The sequence below is a fragment of the Malaclemys terrapin genome, chromosome 19 (assembly GCF_027887155.1).
Source record: "Malaclemys terrapin pileata isolate rMalTer1 chromosome 19, rMalTer1.hap1, whole genome shotgun sequence".
NCBI lineage: Eukaryota > Metazoa > Chordata > Testudines > Emydidae > Malaclemys > Malaclemys terrapin.
The window spans coordinates 12132327-12147599 of record NC_071523.1 but is presented as its reverse complement, the minus strand read 5'-3'; the positions used below and the strand labels follow the sequence as shown (position 1 = coordinate 12147599).

General features: G+C 42.3%; 1 protein-coding gene across 5 annotated transcripts in view; it reads left to right on the top strand.

The window, feature by feature from the left end:
* Nucleotides 1-15273, top strand: part of KIF1B (kinesin family member 1B) — a 139108-nt gene that overhangs the window by 87350 nt on the left and 36485 nt on the right. For 3 of the 5 annotated variants that reach the window (XM_054008921.1, XM_054008920.1, XM_054008919.1), the window contains 5 exons: nt 1229-1377; nt 1931-2109; nt 3058-3195; nt 4028-4276; nt 10169-10287. In XM_054008921.1, coding sequence (XP_053864896.1) covers nt 1229-1377; nt 1931-2109; nt 3058-3195; nt 4028-4276; nt 10169-10287 — 834 coding nt within the window. The remainder of the gene's footprint in view (nt 1-1228; nt 1378-1930; nt 2110-3057; nt 3196-4027; nt 4277-10168; nt 10288-15273) is intronic. The other 2 variants (XM_054008925.1, XM_054008922.1) reach the window with 1 other exon arrangement.

The window sequence follows — 15273 nt, the reverse complement described above, 5'->3', positions numbered from 1 at the left end:
AGAGACATTTGCCATAAGATGGAAAACTAACTTTGGAACTTGTGAAAAAGTGATGGCCTCTTAAAGAGCACATTTGACAAAATTTGACACATAGACTGAAATTCTGTGTCCACAGAAGAGGTTCTGAATGAGCATTGAACAAAGGAACTGGACCAGAACCCTCAAATTCACTTAAGCCACCCAACAGCCATTGGATGGGAATGAGCTTTGGTTGGTGAGGGCTTCATATTCTGGTGCCAGTCCACAGAGCTCTCGTGTCCTAAACAAAGATGATATTCACGTATTTGAGCTAGGATTCTCTAATCTGTGGGCTGGTCTACGCTACTGCTTAAGTCAATCTAATTTACATTGCTCAGGGATGTGAAAGACCTCTCTTGAGTGACGTAAGTTGCATCGACCTAAACGCTGTCCACACCAGTGCTATGTCAGCGAGAGACGCTCTCTCACTGACACAGCTTCTGCCTCTCACAGAGGTGGAGTAATTATGCCAACGGGAGAGCGCTTTCCCATTGGCATAGCACTTCTTCACCAGACATGCTAAGCAGCATGCTAATGTAGCACTGTAGAGTAGATTTGCCCTGTGTAAGAATTCCTGATTGGGTCTAGTGTAAGTGAGGAGAGCATCTTATGCTGCTAACTCCTCTCTGTGCTACAGACCACCCAGGCAGAGAGGAGTGATTCTACAGATGTAGCGCTTAACTAGCTTCTCCCTGGATATTTGCTTTCTCTTTATTAGCATTTTAGCCTTCTGGATTTCTACAAATAAAGTAACCAGAACTTAGATTTTGTTTTGGTCTAGCTACTCCAAATGCTTTACAGACTAAGCTTCCAGTGCTTGGAGTGGAAGATCAGAACTAGTTACCCATTGAGCAATGAGTACAACCTATCTCCTTTCCATGCTATCTTTTCAGTGACAACGTTAAGAATTTTACAAGAAAATGAAGAGCAGTAAATAATCTGGAGGGGAGGGATAGCTCAGTGGTTTGAGCATTGGCCTGCTAAACCCAGGGTTGTGAGTTAAATCCTTGAGGGGGCCATTTAGGGATCTGGGGCAAAATCAGTACTTGGTCCTGCTAGTGAAGGCAGGGGGCTGGACTCGACCTTACAAGGTCCCTTCCAGTTCTAGGAGATAGGATATCTCCATTAATTTATATTAAAAAACCTCTGAATGGGTGTGTTGGAAGGAAAACCATTACTTTTGACTAAGCTGTTTCCTTGCTTTCCTCAGTGCCCTGGACTCAGCATGAATATGAACTGGCCCAGTGGGCATTCAGGAAATGGAAGTTTCACCAGTTCACTTCATTAAGGGATCAGCTCTGGGGCAATGCAGTCTATCTGAAAGAGGCCAATGCAATCAGCGTGGAATTAAAGAAGAAGGTAAGATTGTACACACCACCAAACTCCTAGATGTCTGTGTACAGATCCTGCTTCCATGTATTATACTTATTTTTTTTGCCTTTAACCCAGCATACCTCTTGGTTCTTATTTTGGTATGTGAAGTGCTTTGAGGCTTGATTGCCATGATTAAAATTCCATACTGAATTTGTATTTCTTTCAACTCCTCTACATTGTCTCCCCAGCTCCCATTCTGGTTATCCTCTAAGCCTGTGTTAGAGATAAGATCCCTTTTTCTTTTCCATTTTAACTCCATGTTGGGTCATTCATCTTATCAAAAAGTGAAGGCTAGATCTAGATGCCCATCATGGCAGAATTATATGCTGCTGTTAGACTACCAGGCTGTTCCTTAAATCTTTTGATCTTCAAATTGGTGCTGTTCTCAGAGATAAAAATCAAGTGGTTTCTTCCTTTTGTTTAGGTGGGTCCCAGTCTCATTTTAATGACACTTTTTGGGAGTGTTCCTGCTACTAGAGTTAAATAGAAGCCCTCCTGTGCCTTATTTCTATGAATATATTTGTTTTTCTCCATTCAGGTGCAGTTTCAGTTTGTCCTGCTGACCAACACGCTCTATTCCCCTCTACCCCCTGAGCTGCTGCCCAATGAGACAGAGAAGACTCGGAACAACAGACCTTTCCCTCGGACAGTAGTGGCTGTGGAAGTCCAGGATCTGAAGAATGGAGCAACACATTACTGGTCCCTGGAGAAACTCAAGTAGGGTCTAGTTCAAAATTACAAAGATTTTTTTTTTCTTAAGGTCTCTCTAGACTTGTCCCAGTTCATCTCACTGCCTTAATATTTATGCTTCCTCCACTTGTCTGGTACTCATTTATTCTCTTCTGCTTCACATAACCCTACCACTGATCAACAGAATTAAAAGGTAAAACTTCAGTAATGGAAATCTGCCATTAGAAAAACTTCCCCAATTTTAACAGTCTCAAGTCTGAGGTGGTGGTGTTCATCATTCTTGTGCAATATGCACAAGCTATGCCAAGGTTTCCTACTCGTTTGTGAGACTATGGATTCTTCTTCAATTTATTTTTGCACTTCTAGAGTATAATCCAAGGATTTTGAAACATAAACCTTAAATAATCCTGTGTGTGCTTGTGGTCTATAGTGGGATCACTTCACCAAGTACTGAAATGCAGCCACTTTTTGAGTGGAATGTGACAGCTGTTCAATAGTGCACACCAACACAATACATTGGTTCAGTGCAGAAAGTAAAGAATGCGCCTAATTGAAACTGCAGGAGGAATTAGGGGAGGCAGAATGTAATGATTGAAGCTTGAGATTGACCAGAGCCTTGGGGCTTAACCTATTCTTACGAAAGAGCCATGGGATATTTATTGACCTTGATTGGCATGTGTTCTGCAGTTCTTCCAAAGGATGGCATCTCCCACAGCACAGTGACCCCTAACATTGTACTAGAGCATTAGTACAGTAGAGATGAACTGGCCCCTTACCTCTTTGTCCCCGTCCCCCCACTTCCCCCTTGCCTGTTTTAGGATGATACTTTATTCTGTCCCTGTAGTATGCATGCTCCTTTAGAAAAATGACCACAGGATCTCTGTACTAATGTCCTCATTCATCATATTATAGAAGCAGACTCTTATAGTTTATTTTTCTTGTCATTAATTTTTTGGGGGACTTTTTGCTGTGTAGGCAGAGATTGGAGCTGATGCGGGAGATGTATGACAGGGCTGGAGAAATGGCGTCCAATGCCCAGGATGATAATGAGAGCACAATGACTGGTAGTGACCCCTTCTACGATCGATTCCATTGGTTCAAACTGGTTGGTAGGTACGTGATGACAATTCTATCTCCTGGCACATTCATCTACTCGTTGCTGGGAGAAAGCTGTGACTTTGAATAGAGTTTTAGGCTGTGTAATCATATCAGCCATGTATGTGGGGTCTCAGGATTGATGATCCAACTTCTGGATCTTATTGATTGTCTTACATCACCAAAACACTGGTAAGAAGCAGGAAATGCTGCCTAACACTTTCTTGATACAGATTTAACTTTTCAGAGGGTAAGTGTTTTTTGAATTCATCCTTAATCAGATTTAAGATTTATTTCTAAAAGGAAGGGATTGGAGTAACTAGTTAAGTGTTGTCTGAAGTCATCGGACTAGTGCTGTGGGAGAGACTGAAGACTTATGGAAATACCAAGGGAAAACTGGTCCAGAGCTTGAGGGCTTTGTGTGGCTGTGACATTAAAGCAGTTTTGTTGTCCTTTTCTGGAAAGATTAAACACCTAGTGAGAGGAGACCTTCGAGATCCATTAATAGTGTCTGATGCTGAGCCACTCCTTTATTTTAAAAGTGCCTTGTGATGGATATACAGATTGTAGATATGCTAAGTGAGCTAATAAGAACACTGTAAATAACCATACGTGATTAGCCTTGTTTGTCTTCATGTTTCCTTTGCTTTTTGCTCAGTCCAAGGATTCCGTCTTTCCCTAACTATGTCAGCAATCCCCTTCCTCCCATCTCATCCCAGTCCAGATGGTCTAAAGCTTTTGCTTGCTGTTATGGTGGGCTCTGTGCTGACTGCAGCAGTATGATCTGTTATGAAGCATTCCTCTCTCCCCTCGCTGTGTTAATCAAAGTGTTCCGTTAACTGATATCTAGCTCCCCCATTTTCCATGGCTGCGTGAATGAGCGCCTTGCTGACCGCACGCCCTCCCCCACTTTCTCCACGGCTGACTCCGACATAACCGAACTGGCCGATGAGCAGCAGGATGAGATGGAAGACTTTGATGATGAGGCCTTTGTGGATGATACTGGCTCCGACGCTGGAACCGAGGAGGGATCCGACCTCTTCAATGATGGGCACGACCCGTTTTACGACCGGTCCCCTTGGTTCATTTTAGTGGGAAGGTTGGTGAGGTTACTGTGAGAATAGCCAAAAGGGACCAGCTCTTGCCATAGGCAGCAGAGACTTTGCCTTTCAGAATGGAGAACGTTAATCAAGCCAATCCATGAACAGCCATATCTAGAAATGAGACTTGTCAGACCTACTCAGGCAGTCTGTCAGTTTTAAAAATTATAATGCAAATCTTCCACATTAAAGGGCCCAAGGAGTCCTTGAGAATACAAGCTTTACCCATCATAACATAAAACCAATTCCTTTTCCCTTGCCTGTAGTAATTAGGGTGGTGTTTACCTGGACACTATACTCGACTTGCAGAGTTTATGGTAGTATTGCTCTGACTCTTCTGTTCTCTAAAGGAGCATTCTGGCGAATATGAAGGAAACTGTAAAATCTAATCTAATAAATGCCCCTTTGGGAAAACTCATTTAACATCCTCTTTGTGACTGGGGTAGAATGGGAGGAAAATTGAAGGTTTGAAAAATAGCTCATCCCAAGGTTCCTGTCTGGACTAGGGGAAGTAGTTGGAATTTTAAAACATCTCAGTTAACTGTTTAACATGGTTTTTAAATACCACAAACCATGTTGTGTAGATGGCGTTTCACACCTTTAAAACATGTTAGCTAGTTTTCTGCATGTTTTAAAGGTGTTAAACCCTGTCTACTCTATATGCTATGTGGCTTTTAAAACAGGTAAGCAGCTGACATGTTTTTAGATAATCTATTTTAGTAGTCTAGATATGCTCTAGAGAATCTAAGACTCTCATGTAGACACAGCCGCGTACAGCATGTTACACGGATACTTGTGTTTTGATCACAAAAAGTGTTCACAAATAATTTCTCTGAAATATCCAGTAGGCAGGTTAGCCCAATTTTACTGATGGGGAAATTGAGACAGGGTTGTTGAGTGACTTGATTAGGCTATAGAGAGAGTTCATAAGTGATTGGAATTGTGATTGGAGCTCAGAAGTTCTTAACCCCCAATCCTGAAGAATAAAAACTTTTGGTTCTTAAAGATGCAAAGAAGCAAAAAATTCCTCTGTTTCCTGAGAAATATTGTATCCTACCCCTCAACACCTGAAAGTCACATTTGAAAGCACAACTATTTCAGGTTAATCTAACACACAGATTTGTCAATTTTGGTGTGGAGTTTTGTTAATTGTCCTGCATGTGCAGTAACTGCTTGCACTAGCAGGAACCACGCTTCACAATAGTGCCAGCATGCTGAGTGTATTATGCTATTGTGTATATTCATTCAGTGTGTGGAGTGCTTGGGAAAAAGTTGAACTATTCATTTTAATTTCACAGTCCTAATGTCCAGACTCCACAGGAAGCACTATATACAGGTTGAGCAAATGCCGTGTATACAAAGAACACTTGTGCTTCTTTGCAGTTAGGTAACTTATACTCTATGCCAAATATAAAGAGAATCCAGATCTTTCTTTTTTTTAATTCTGATCTCATATAAATTGCCTCTATTATACAACACCACTTTTGATCATACAGAATTTTAATGAAATTGAATTAATAGTTTCATGGGTTTCCATCTGTCCTCTGACTGCAATTGAATTTGAAGCTATCCCCCAACTATAGATTTAGTTTTATCAGTTTGTGTAACCTTATGCTGGTTGTAACAGCAGTAACCTACTGCTGTTCTTTGACTAGAATATGGCTGGGGGTTGTATATCACCAGATTTCAACTGATTTCCATTCCTTAGTATTTTCCAGCATGTATCCTGTTTTGTAAACTTTGCATATGGACAAGTAACTAGGCAGATATTGTCTCCAACAGTGGTGATTGCTTGATACAGATTGAGACAAAACCCCCTAGTACACTTAATTAGCCCTAGTACACTTAATTAGCTGTGCATTGCTGTGTAAAAGGGACACAATGGGACAGAGTAGCATTCCTACCTGACCTCAACAGTGATGAATTTATGTCCTGAAAGGGAGAGTTAAGATACTGAGGTTTAGTCATGCAATTACCCAGCCCTTCTTAAAATCAAACTACAATATTTTATACCGTGCATTGTCTGCCTTCTATCTGAAGTGTAGTTTTTTCTTTTTCAAAGAGCTGGTCCCTTTAGCTATCTCTTCTGGCATGCTGGGATTTTAAGTCTGACTATTTAATGGGGTGAAATATCAAAACATTTGGTATATTTTGAGGGAGGCGGAAGAGGGTTATGCTGTATTTTCTTCAAATTCTGAATTGATATTGTGTATATTTAAAAAGGAAAATTCCATGATCATTCTGAGTTCTGTTGTTTTTATGTTTGGTAAAAATTTCTGTTTGTAAAATTTAATTTCTAGTTTTGTTGTGAATATGCCATTTTACCTCACCAATCTTTCTGCTAATACAGTTCCCCCTCTTTCAGTCTGCTGGGCTAAAGTGCAGGAAGATACTTGAAGATGGGATGATTGGGGGAGAGTGGGACAATTCTGCAATGTGTGAGGGAGAGGTGAAAGATAACCTTAACCTTGCATCCACTTCCAGCTTGGCCTACTCCTGTGGTGTAACAGGTGGAGGAAGGTGGTATTGCTGGATAAAGACAGCTTTTCTCTGTACAGCCACAGCCGCCAATGTGCCATTGCTGTCCATGCCACACAGGATCCAGCATTTCCTACATCAGATGGGCACCCTAAACGATTCTTTGTATACATACATTACTTTCCCGGATTTAAAACAGTTACCCACAGCTGGTAACTAGACAGAAGGAAGTGGAAGACAAAAGCCATATATTTATTTTTTTGTCTTCTGGGGTTGTCATTTTATCAAGGTGACTCTCAAATTGCAGCTGACCATCTAAAGCTGAATGCATTTGGTATTTTATCTGTTGGATCATAACTTCAAAATCAGGGTCACGTGTAAATATATTTTCATTTGCCATCTTGGGATAGACTGTTTTGGTAGCCCTAGCTTTAGAGGAGGAAGGCCTTTTGTCGAGATTGTCCCTTACTGTATATACACACAGATATGAGGCTAGCTAGATTCCTGCCTGGTGGAGAGAGGAGGAGAACAGGATGTGTGTGTCTGTTTTCCCTGGACTTAATGTTTTTTAAACTACGTGTATTAGTACTGATGGTAATGTTATACCTCCCTGAACTCCTACCCTGGTCCAGTCAGTGTAAAGTATTTGAGTTCATTAGTGTTTTCTTTGGCTTCTTTTCCTTCAAATTAGCACTACCTGAAAATTTTGGGTTTAAAGTCAACATTATTTTCTAAACAATTTTTTTCTTTTTCTGACTTAAGTTTTAATCTCCCCTCCTCATCCTGTTTTATCAGTAGGGCCCTACCAAATTAGTGGCCATGAAAACGCATCATGGACTATGAAATCTGCTCTCCCCTTTCCCCCTCCTCCCCCCACCTCCTGAAATCTGGTCTTTTGTGTGCTTCTACCCTATACGATACAGATTTCATGGGGGAGACTAGGTTTCTGAAGCTGGGAGTCCTGACCCAAAAGGGAGTTAAGGTTATTTTAGGGGGGGGGGGGGGTCACGGTATTGCCACCCGTACTTCTGCACTGCCTTCAGAGCTGGGCGGCCAGAGAGCAGTGGCTGTTGGCCGGGCGCCCAGCTCTGAAGGCAGCGCAGAAGTCAGGGTGGCAGTACCACACCATGCCACCCTGACTTCTGTGCTGCTGCCTTTAGAGCTGGGTGGCTGGAGAGTGGTGGCTGCTGACTGAGGGCCCTGCTCTGCAGGCAGCAGCACTGAAGTAAGGGTGACAATCCCATACCATGCCATCCTTCTGTGCTGCTGCTGGCGGCAGCTCTGCCTTCAGAGCTGGGCTTCTGGCCAGCAGCTGTCGCTCTCCAGCTGCCCAGCTCTGAAGGCAGCACCACCACCAGCAGTAGCACAGAAGTAAGGATAGCAGTACAACACCCTCCCTACAATAACCTTGTGACCCCACTCCCCCAACTCCTTTTTTGGTCAGGACCCCTACAATTACAACACTGTGAAATTTCAGATTTAAATAGCTGAAATAATGAAATTTACGATTTAAAAAAAATCCTAAGACCATGAAATTGACCAAAATGGACGGTGAATTTGGTAGGGCCCTATTTATCAATGTTTACCTCACTTTGGAGCAGACTGAAAAGGAAGTAGATCCTAATTTTATTTATTCATGTGCTGAGTTGTGGTTGTTTTTGTTGTATATTATTTCTCCATATCTTTTTTTTGCTCTTGCAGCTTTATTAATCCTTCTCTTCTGTACTGCATTTTGTCATCGCTTTATTTTAGCAGAATTATTTTAGTCCTTTTAGTTTGTAATTGACAAATGCCTACCCCCTCCTCATTTAAAAAAAAAAAAAAAACTCATGTTGAGGAGGTGAGGCCCAGGGAGGAATGGCCTCTTATTTTCTCTAACTTGGGTTCTTGACTATGGGTCACAAGGCACTGAGTTCACCTCTCTGTTTTCATCTGTTTTCCTGTGTCTGGTGAACACCATGTACGTCTGAGGGCACTGGTCAGAGGCAGCAGGGATGCATATTGCTCACCCTGTACACCCAGAATAATAAACGATTTAAGCTTTATTTTTAATTGTACTGGATATAAAGACCAAGGGGAAAACTGAGTATGTGAAAGGAAATCCAGCTAAAAACGTGGTCAGTGCTCTAGTATAACTCACTGTCAGCTCAGCTAGAACCATCTGAATGAAACAGTTATCATGTAGACTTCTAGTTAATAAATTATAAGGAAATTGTAGCTGGGAGTATTACATACCCTCCCTGCATTCTTCCATTGAATTCTGAAACCTCTCCTAATACTATCTTTCTCAACTCATTAGAACCCCTTATCCTGCCTTCCTTGTTGAGAACTATCCATAGACTGATCTTTTAGGCTTCTCTGCATTTAGATACTTACTTTGATTGGGGGTACTCTTTCCACACTTAAACTTGCCATTTTAAGAGCCCTTTACAGTGTTAAGTTCTGCCATTTAAAAGAAAAAAATGAGCTTTCTAATATAACTGAAAGTATAAAGCGTACTTTGTTTAACGTATAATTTGAAAGTTGTGAACAATAAATTCGTCAAACTACTAATCCAAAATAAGAGACAGACACACACACACACACACACACACACACACACCCTACTTGGTGTTAAAATTTTCAGTTCTAATACGTATTGTAATATTTTCCAGTACTGGCCCAAAATGCTGCATTCTCTCTGTTGTAAGCTGCAGTGTTTTGGACTGTTGCTCTAGAATTTCATGGTGGTTTGTTATATGGGAGTGGGAAATCTAATACATTCCAAATTTCTCATCTGTAGAGAATACTGTCGCTCCCCTTCTTAGAAGCCTGAAAGATGGTTTATAATTGGGGAATTTTGATAATTACTTCACATATATAGTGTATTATAAAATATGCATAGAGGAGAGAAAATGCTTAGTCAAAAATCTGTTTTAAATGCTTGTCTGCATTCAAGTTAAACATTTGTTAGATTGCTAAACAGTCACTTTCCTTTTGTCATCTCTAATTATCTTTAAACTACAATCACAGGATGGAAAGTTCCTAATGATGCTTTGTATGCAGTAGAGCCTCTTGAGTTTTTAATGTCTTTCTAACAATGCTGTTTACAACTGTATTGCATCAAGTCATCTTTCATAAGCCAGCCATCTTAAATGTCTCCTCTATATACTTTATAACTCACTAATGTAGGCGTGTTGGCTCCAGTCAGTTCTGGTTTAAAGTGTCTCTATGTTCACACAGTTTAGCTTGAAAATACTACAGGAGCTCTGTAAGGGCAATGTGAAAATAGCAGTCCACAGTACTAGATAATGTGTTATAGCAGAACTGCAGACACTAGGCTGTATGAAGGCGTTTGTGTCCTGTCAACCAATCAAATACAAAGTGCTCTCTACAAGTGGTGTTCTGATGTTGTTTTTCACTCCTGTTACCAGGGCATTCGTATACCTGAGCAATCTACTATACCCAGTGCCCCTTATCCACAGAGTGGCAGTTGTCAGTGAGAAGGGGGAGGTTCGGGGATTTCTGCGCGTGGCAGTGCAAGCAATAGCAGGTAAGATACTCTGGGAGTGCTCTTGCAGTTCAAGCCTGAGTGGTTTTTGAACAGCTGTATTTAAAAAAGTGGGGGGGAGGGGCTGGCTTCAAAATGTTGGCTTTTTTGCTGCATTCAGTTGTGGACCAGCTTTAAGGTCTGGTACTTGCAAGCCTCCCAGGACACTTACTTTGTCACATTAGAAAACCAGGGTTGTATTTTTTCCAGTGATATAAAGCATTTGGCTAAGGCCGACTAGCTAATTTGATCAGTTAATTTGCAGAAAATGTATCATCTCTTTTTTAGAGGTTTTGAAATGTTCACTGTCTACCACTCTGAGATTTGTATGTGGTAACTAAGACAACCCGAGGTGTAGAGATTCGGGGTGCGGGGAGGAAATACATATTTCAAAACACTTTTTAAAAAATGCCTTTCCTCTACAGTATGGCATAAACATAAGTGATGGTGCATGTGACTGTGTGTGAGAGTATGAAGGCTTGAATGGCACTATTTTTGGATGACCCACAGAACTTGCTTGTGACTCTAACGTCTTGAATCTCATGTGCTTGTCCCAAATAAACACCCATGAAACCTTTACTTCATTACATACCATATATTCATCCTGACTTTTCAGTCTTTCCTGTCTTTATAACTCACATACAAAGTGCTCTACCATCTTTATATTATATTCTCCTCTCTGTGGGTACAGGCACCTCTAGGGATTGGAGAAGAGTAGAGTTAGCATTGATTCATCAGTTATTCATAGGCCAGATCAGAGTCCCTCAGCATACAAAGAAAAGAGTGAACCTCTGTCCTTGTATAGTGGCTGAGGGTTTTTTGTTTCTCCCTCCTCCTAGGGTGGTTTCCCTTACCCTTATAGCAGGTATTGTATAGAACTACACGCTAGCCTCACCCTGTTCAATTTTGCATGGGACACTGTTGGTTTGACTAGTTGGGGCTGCTGGGTAAGGACAAAAATCCCTATTTCTTTTGGGGGGAAACTTGATTTAAAGGTGGGGGAAGAGGGGGGGAAATATCTAGCTAAGCTGACCCTTCTCTTTGCTGATTTTGAGAAAGAGGAGGAGGTAATAAATTTCCTTTAACTAGCTCTTTTATCTGCCAACCAGTTGGTGGCATTGTGTCCTTTTTTCCACACTGAAATGTCAAGGTTTGTCCCTGGTATTTGACCATGTCCCTGGTATTTGACCATCTCATCCTGATGAGAGCTCAGATACTGCCACATGGGGCCACAACAGGGGTACCCCTAACTCACCCAGCAATATCGTCAATTTATCCAGCTACACACTCAACCCAGCAGAAGAGTCTGTCCTATCTCGGGGACTCTCCTTTTGCCCCAGCACCCCCACGAACATGATACAGTTCTGTGGTGATCTGGAAGCCTACTTTCGCCGCCTCCGACTCAAAGAATACTTTCATGATAACACTGAACAGCGCACTGATACACACCCTCCCACCAACAACACAGGAAGAAGAACTCCACATGGACTCCTCCTGAGGGTCGAAATGACAGTCTGGACCTATACATAGAATGCTTCCGCCGACGTGCACAGGCAGAAATTGTGGAAAAACAACATCGCTTGCCTCATAACCTAAGTCGTGCAGAACGCAATGCCATCCACAGCCTCAGAAACCACCCTGACATTATCATCAAAGAGGCTGATAAAGGAGGTGCTGTTGTCATCATGAACAGGTCTGACTACCAGAAGGAGGCTGCCAGACAACTCTCCAATACCCAATTCTACAGGCCACTTTCCTCAGATCCCACTGAGGAATACACTAAGAAACTACACCATCTACTCAGGACACTCCCTACACTAACACAGGAACAAATCAACATACCCTTAGAGCCCCGACCGGGGTTATTCTATCTACTACCTAAGATCCACAAACCTGGAAATCCTGGACGCCCCATCATCTCGGGCATTGGCACTCTCACTGAAGGACTGTCTGGATATGTGGACTCCCTACTCAGACCCTACGCCACCAGCACTCCCAGCTATCTCCGTGACACCACAGATTTCCTGAGGAAACTACAATGCATTGGTGACCTCCCAGAAAACACCATCCTAGCCACCATGGATGTAGAGGCTCTCTGCACTAACATCCCACATACAGATGGAATACAAGCTGTCAGGAACAGTATCCCTGATGATGACACAGCACAACTTATTGCTGAGCTCTGTGACTTTATCCTCACGCACAATTATTTCAAATTTGGTGACAATATATACCTCCAGACCAGTGGCACCGCTATGGGCACCCGCATGGCCCCACAATATGCCAACGTTTTTATGGCTGACCTGGAACGCTTCCTCAGCTCCCGTCCACTCATGCCCCTTCTCTACCTACGCTATATTGATGACATCTTCATCATCTGGACCCATGGGAAGGAGGCCCTGGAAGAATTCCACCATGCTTTCAACAGCTTCCACCCCACCATCAACCTCAGCCTGGACCAATCTACACGGGAGGTCCACTTCCTGGACACCACCGTACAAATAAGTGATGGCCACATTAACACCACCCTATACCGAAAACCCACCGACCGCTACGCCTACCTTCATGCCTCCAGCTTCCACCCCGGTCACACCACACGATCCATCGTCTACAGCCAAGCACTGAGGTACAATCGCATCTGCTCCAACCCCTCAGACAGAGACCAACGCCTACAAGATCTTCACCAAGCATTCTCAAAACTACGATACCCACACAAGGAAATAAAGAAACAAATCAACAGAGCCAGACGTGTACCCAGAAGCCTCCTGCTACAAGACAGGCCCAGAAGAGAAACCAACAGAACTCCACTGGCCATCACCTACAGTCCTCAGCTTAAACCTCTCCAACGCATCATCAGTGATCTACAACCCATCCTGGACAATGATCCCTCACTTTCACAGACCTTGGGAGGCAGGCCAGTTCTCGCCCACAGACAACCTGCCAACCTTAAGCATATTCTCACCAGCAACCACGCACCGCACCATAACAACTCTAACTCAGGAACCAACCCATGCAACAAACCTCGATGCCAACTCTGCCCACATATCTACGCCAGCAACACCATCACTGGACCTAACCAGATCAGCTACAACATCACCAGCTCATTCACCTGCACGTCCACTAATGTTATATATGCCATCATATGCCAGCAATGCCCCTCTGCCATGTACATTGGCCAAACTGGACAGTCACTACGCAAGAGGATAAATGGACACAAGTCAGATATCAGGAATGGCAATATACAAAAACCTGTAGGAGAACACTTCAACCTCCCTGGCCACACAATAGCAGATGTAAAGGTTGCCATCTTACAGCAAAAAAACTTCAGGACCAGACTCCAAAGAGAAACTGCTGAGCTCCAGTTCATTTGCAAATTTGACACCATCAGATCAGGATTAAACAAAGACTGTGAATGGCTATCCAACTACAGAAACAGTTTCTCCTCCCTTGGTGTTCACACCTCAACTGCTAGCAGAGCACCTCACCCTCCCTGATTGAACTAACCTCGTTATCTCCACACTGATATATACCTGCCTCTAGAGATTTCCATTACTTGCATCTGAAGAAGTGAGGTTCTTACCCACGAAAGCTTATGCTCCCAATACTTCTGTTAGTCTCAAAGGTGCCACAGGACCCTCTGTTGCTTTTTACAGATTCAGACTAACACGGCTACCCCTCTGATACCAGATACTTCTTGTAATTTATCTGCCCTTTCTAGCAATGGCTAACTTCCAACTGTTGTCTCTTGTATTAGAAGACAACACTGTAGGTCTTATTCTCAATGGGAACATGTGATGAAGTCTCAGACACTGAGGCTGTGGGATTCACTCTGGCTGAGGCTCAAATGACAGATGAAACATTTGAATACATTCAAAAATTTTACTTCTAGCCTGGTTTGCTTCCCTTAGCATTGACACTTTAATACCTAAAGTCAATGGATGGTATGAAAGAACAAACCATGGCTATTACAAATTGATTTTGCAACATCTTTGAAATATGTCATGGCTTTATTTAGTCAATGATATTTCAAGATGGCTTTCTTAATTTTCGGATCACTTCTGTAAGTATGTCTCCTATTAGAAAATACCTCAGCACTGTTTGGGCATCCCTCCTCTCATTGGCAGTCTCAGCAGAGACGGGGCTGAATGGGCCATAGAGACTGAAGTAGTCTCTTGCTTTGAGAGTTCCTCTGGATCGATATGGCACATTGAAGCTGTGCCATTGTGGGTGCTCACACTGGGGGTAGAGGATTTTAGTTTTCAGGACTGTAAATCTGGCTGCTTATCATTTCTTGAAAGACCATAATCCTTGATGGTCCTAGGGATTGCTAACGAATCTGGCAATGTTCATAATTACTAAACATGCCGTAAAAAGCCTTGGATTGATTTTTACCCCTTTCTGTAAAGCTTCTTCTTGTATTGGGTGTTTTGTCATGGCCATACTGTCATTAATGTACACTGTGTCATTGGAAGGAAAGGGTTATAAAGCTATTACCCCTAGTGAACTGGGCATGACTATCTAGATGAATAAGGTAAAGAAATTAAAATGGGTGTAAACTACCTTCATTATTCTTCACTGTGTAGCAAAAATTCTCTGTAGATAAGGATCTTGAGGTGTGACACAGGTCAGTGGTTGCATTGGAACTAGAGTGGGGACAGGAATTGAAAACCTGTTCTCTGCTAATCAAGCCATGGACCCTTCCTGGTTAGGGTTATATTTAATGTTTCACATGTTTCCAGTTGGAAAAATCTCTAAGACGTTCTCATCTCTGATTGTTGGTCTTTTCACTCATCATGTTGTACACTTTTGCCCATTCATTTTGGATGTAACCTATTTAGAAACAAGCAATTAAACAGTAAATATAGATATAAAGTTTTAACCCATGAATTCTTAAACTCCAGCATATTAACTTTGAGTCTTATGGGTAGCATTAACCTGTTTTGCTGGTCTTCTCCATTCCCTTCCCAAAAGCCAGTGCTAGGTAGTTCT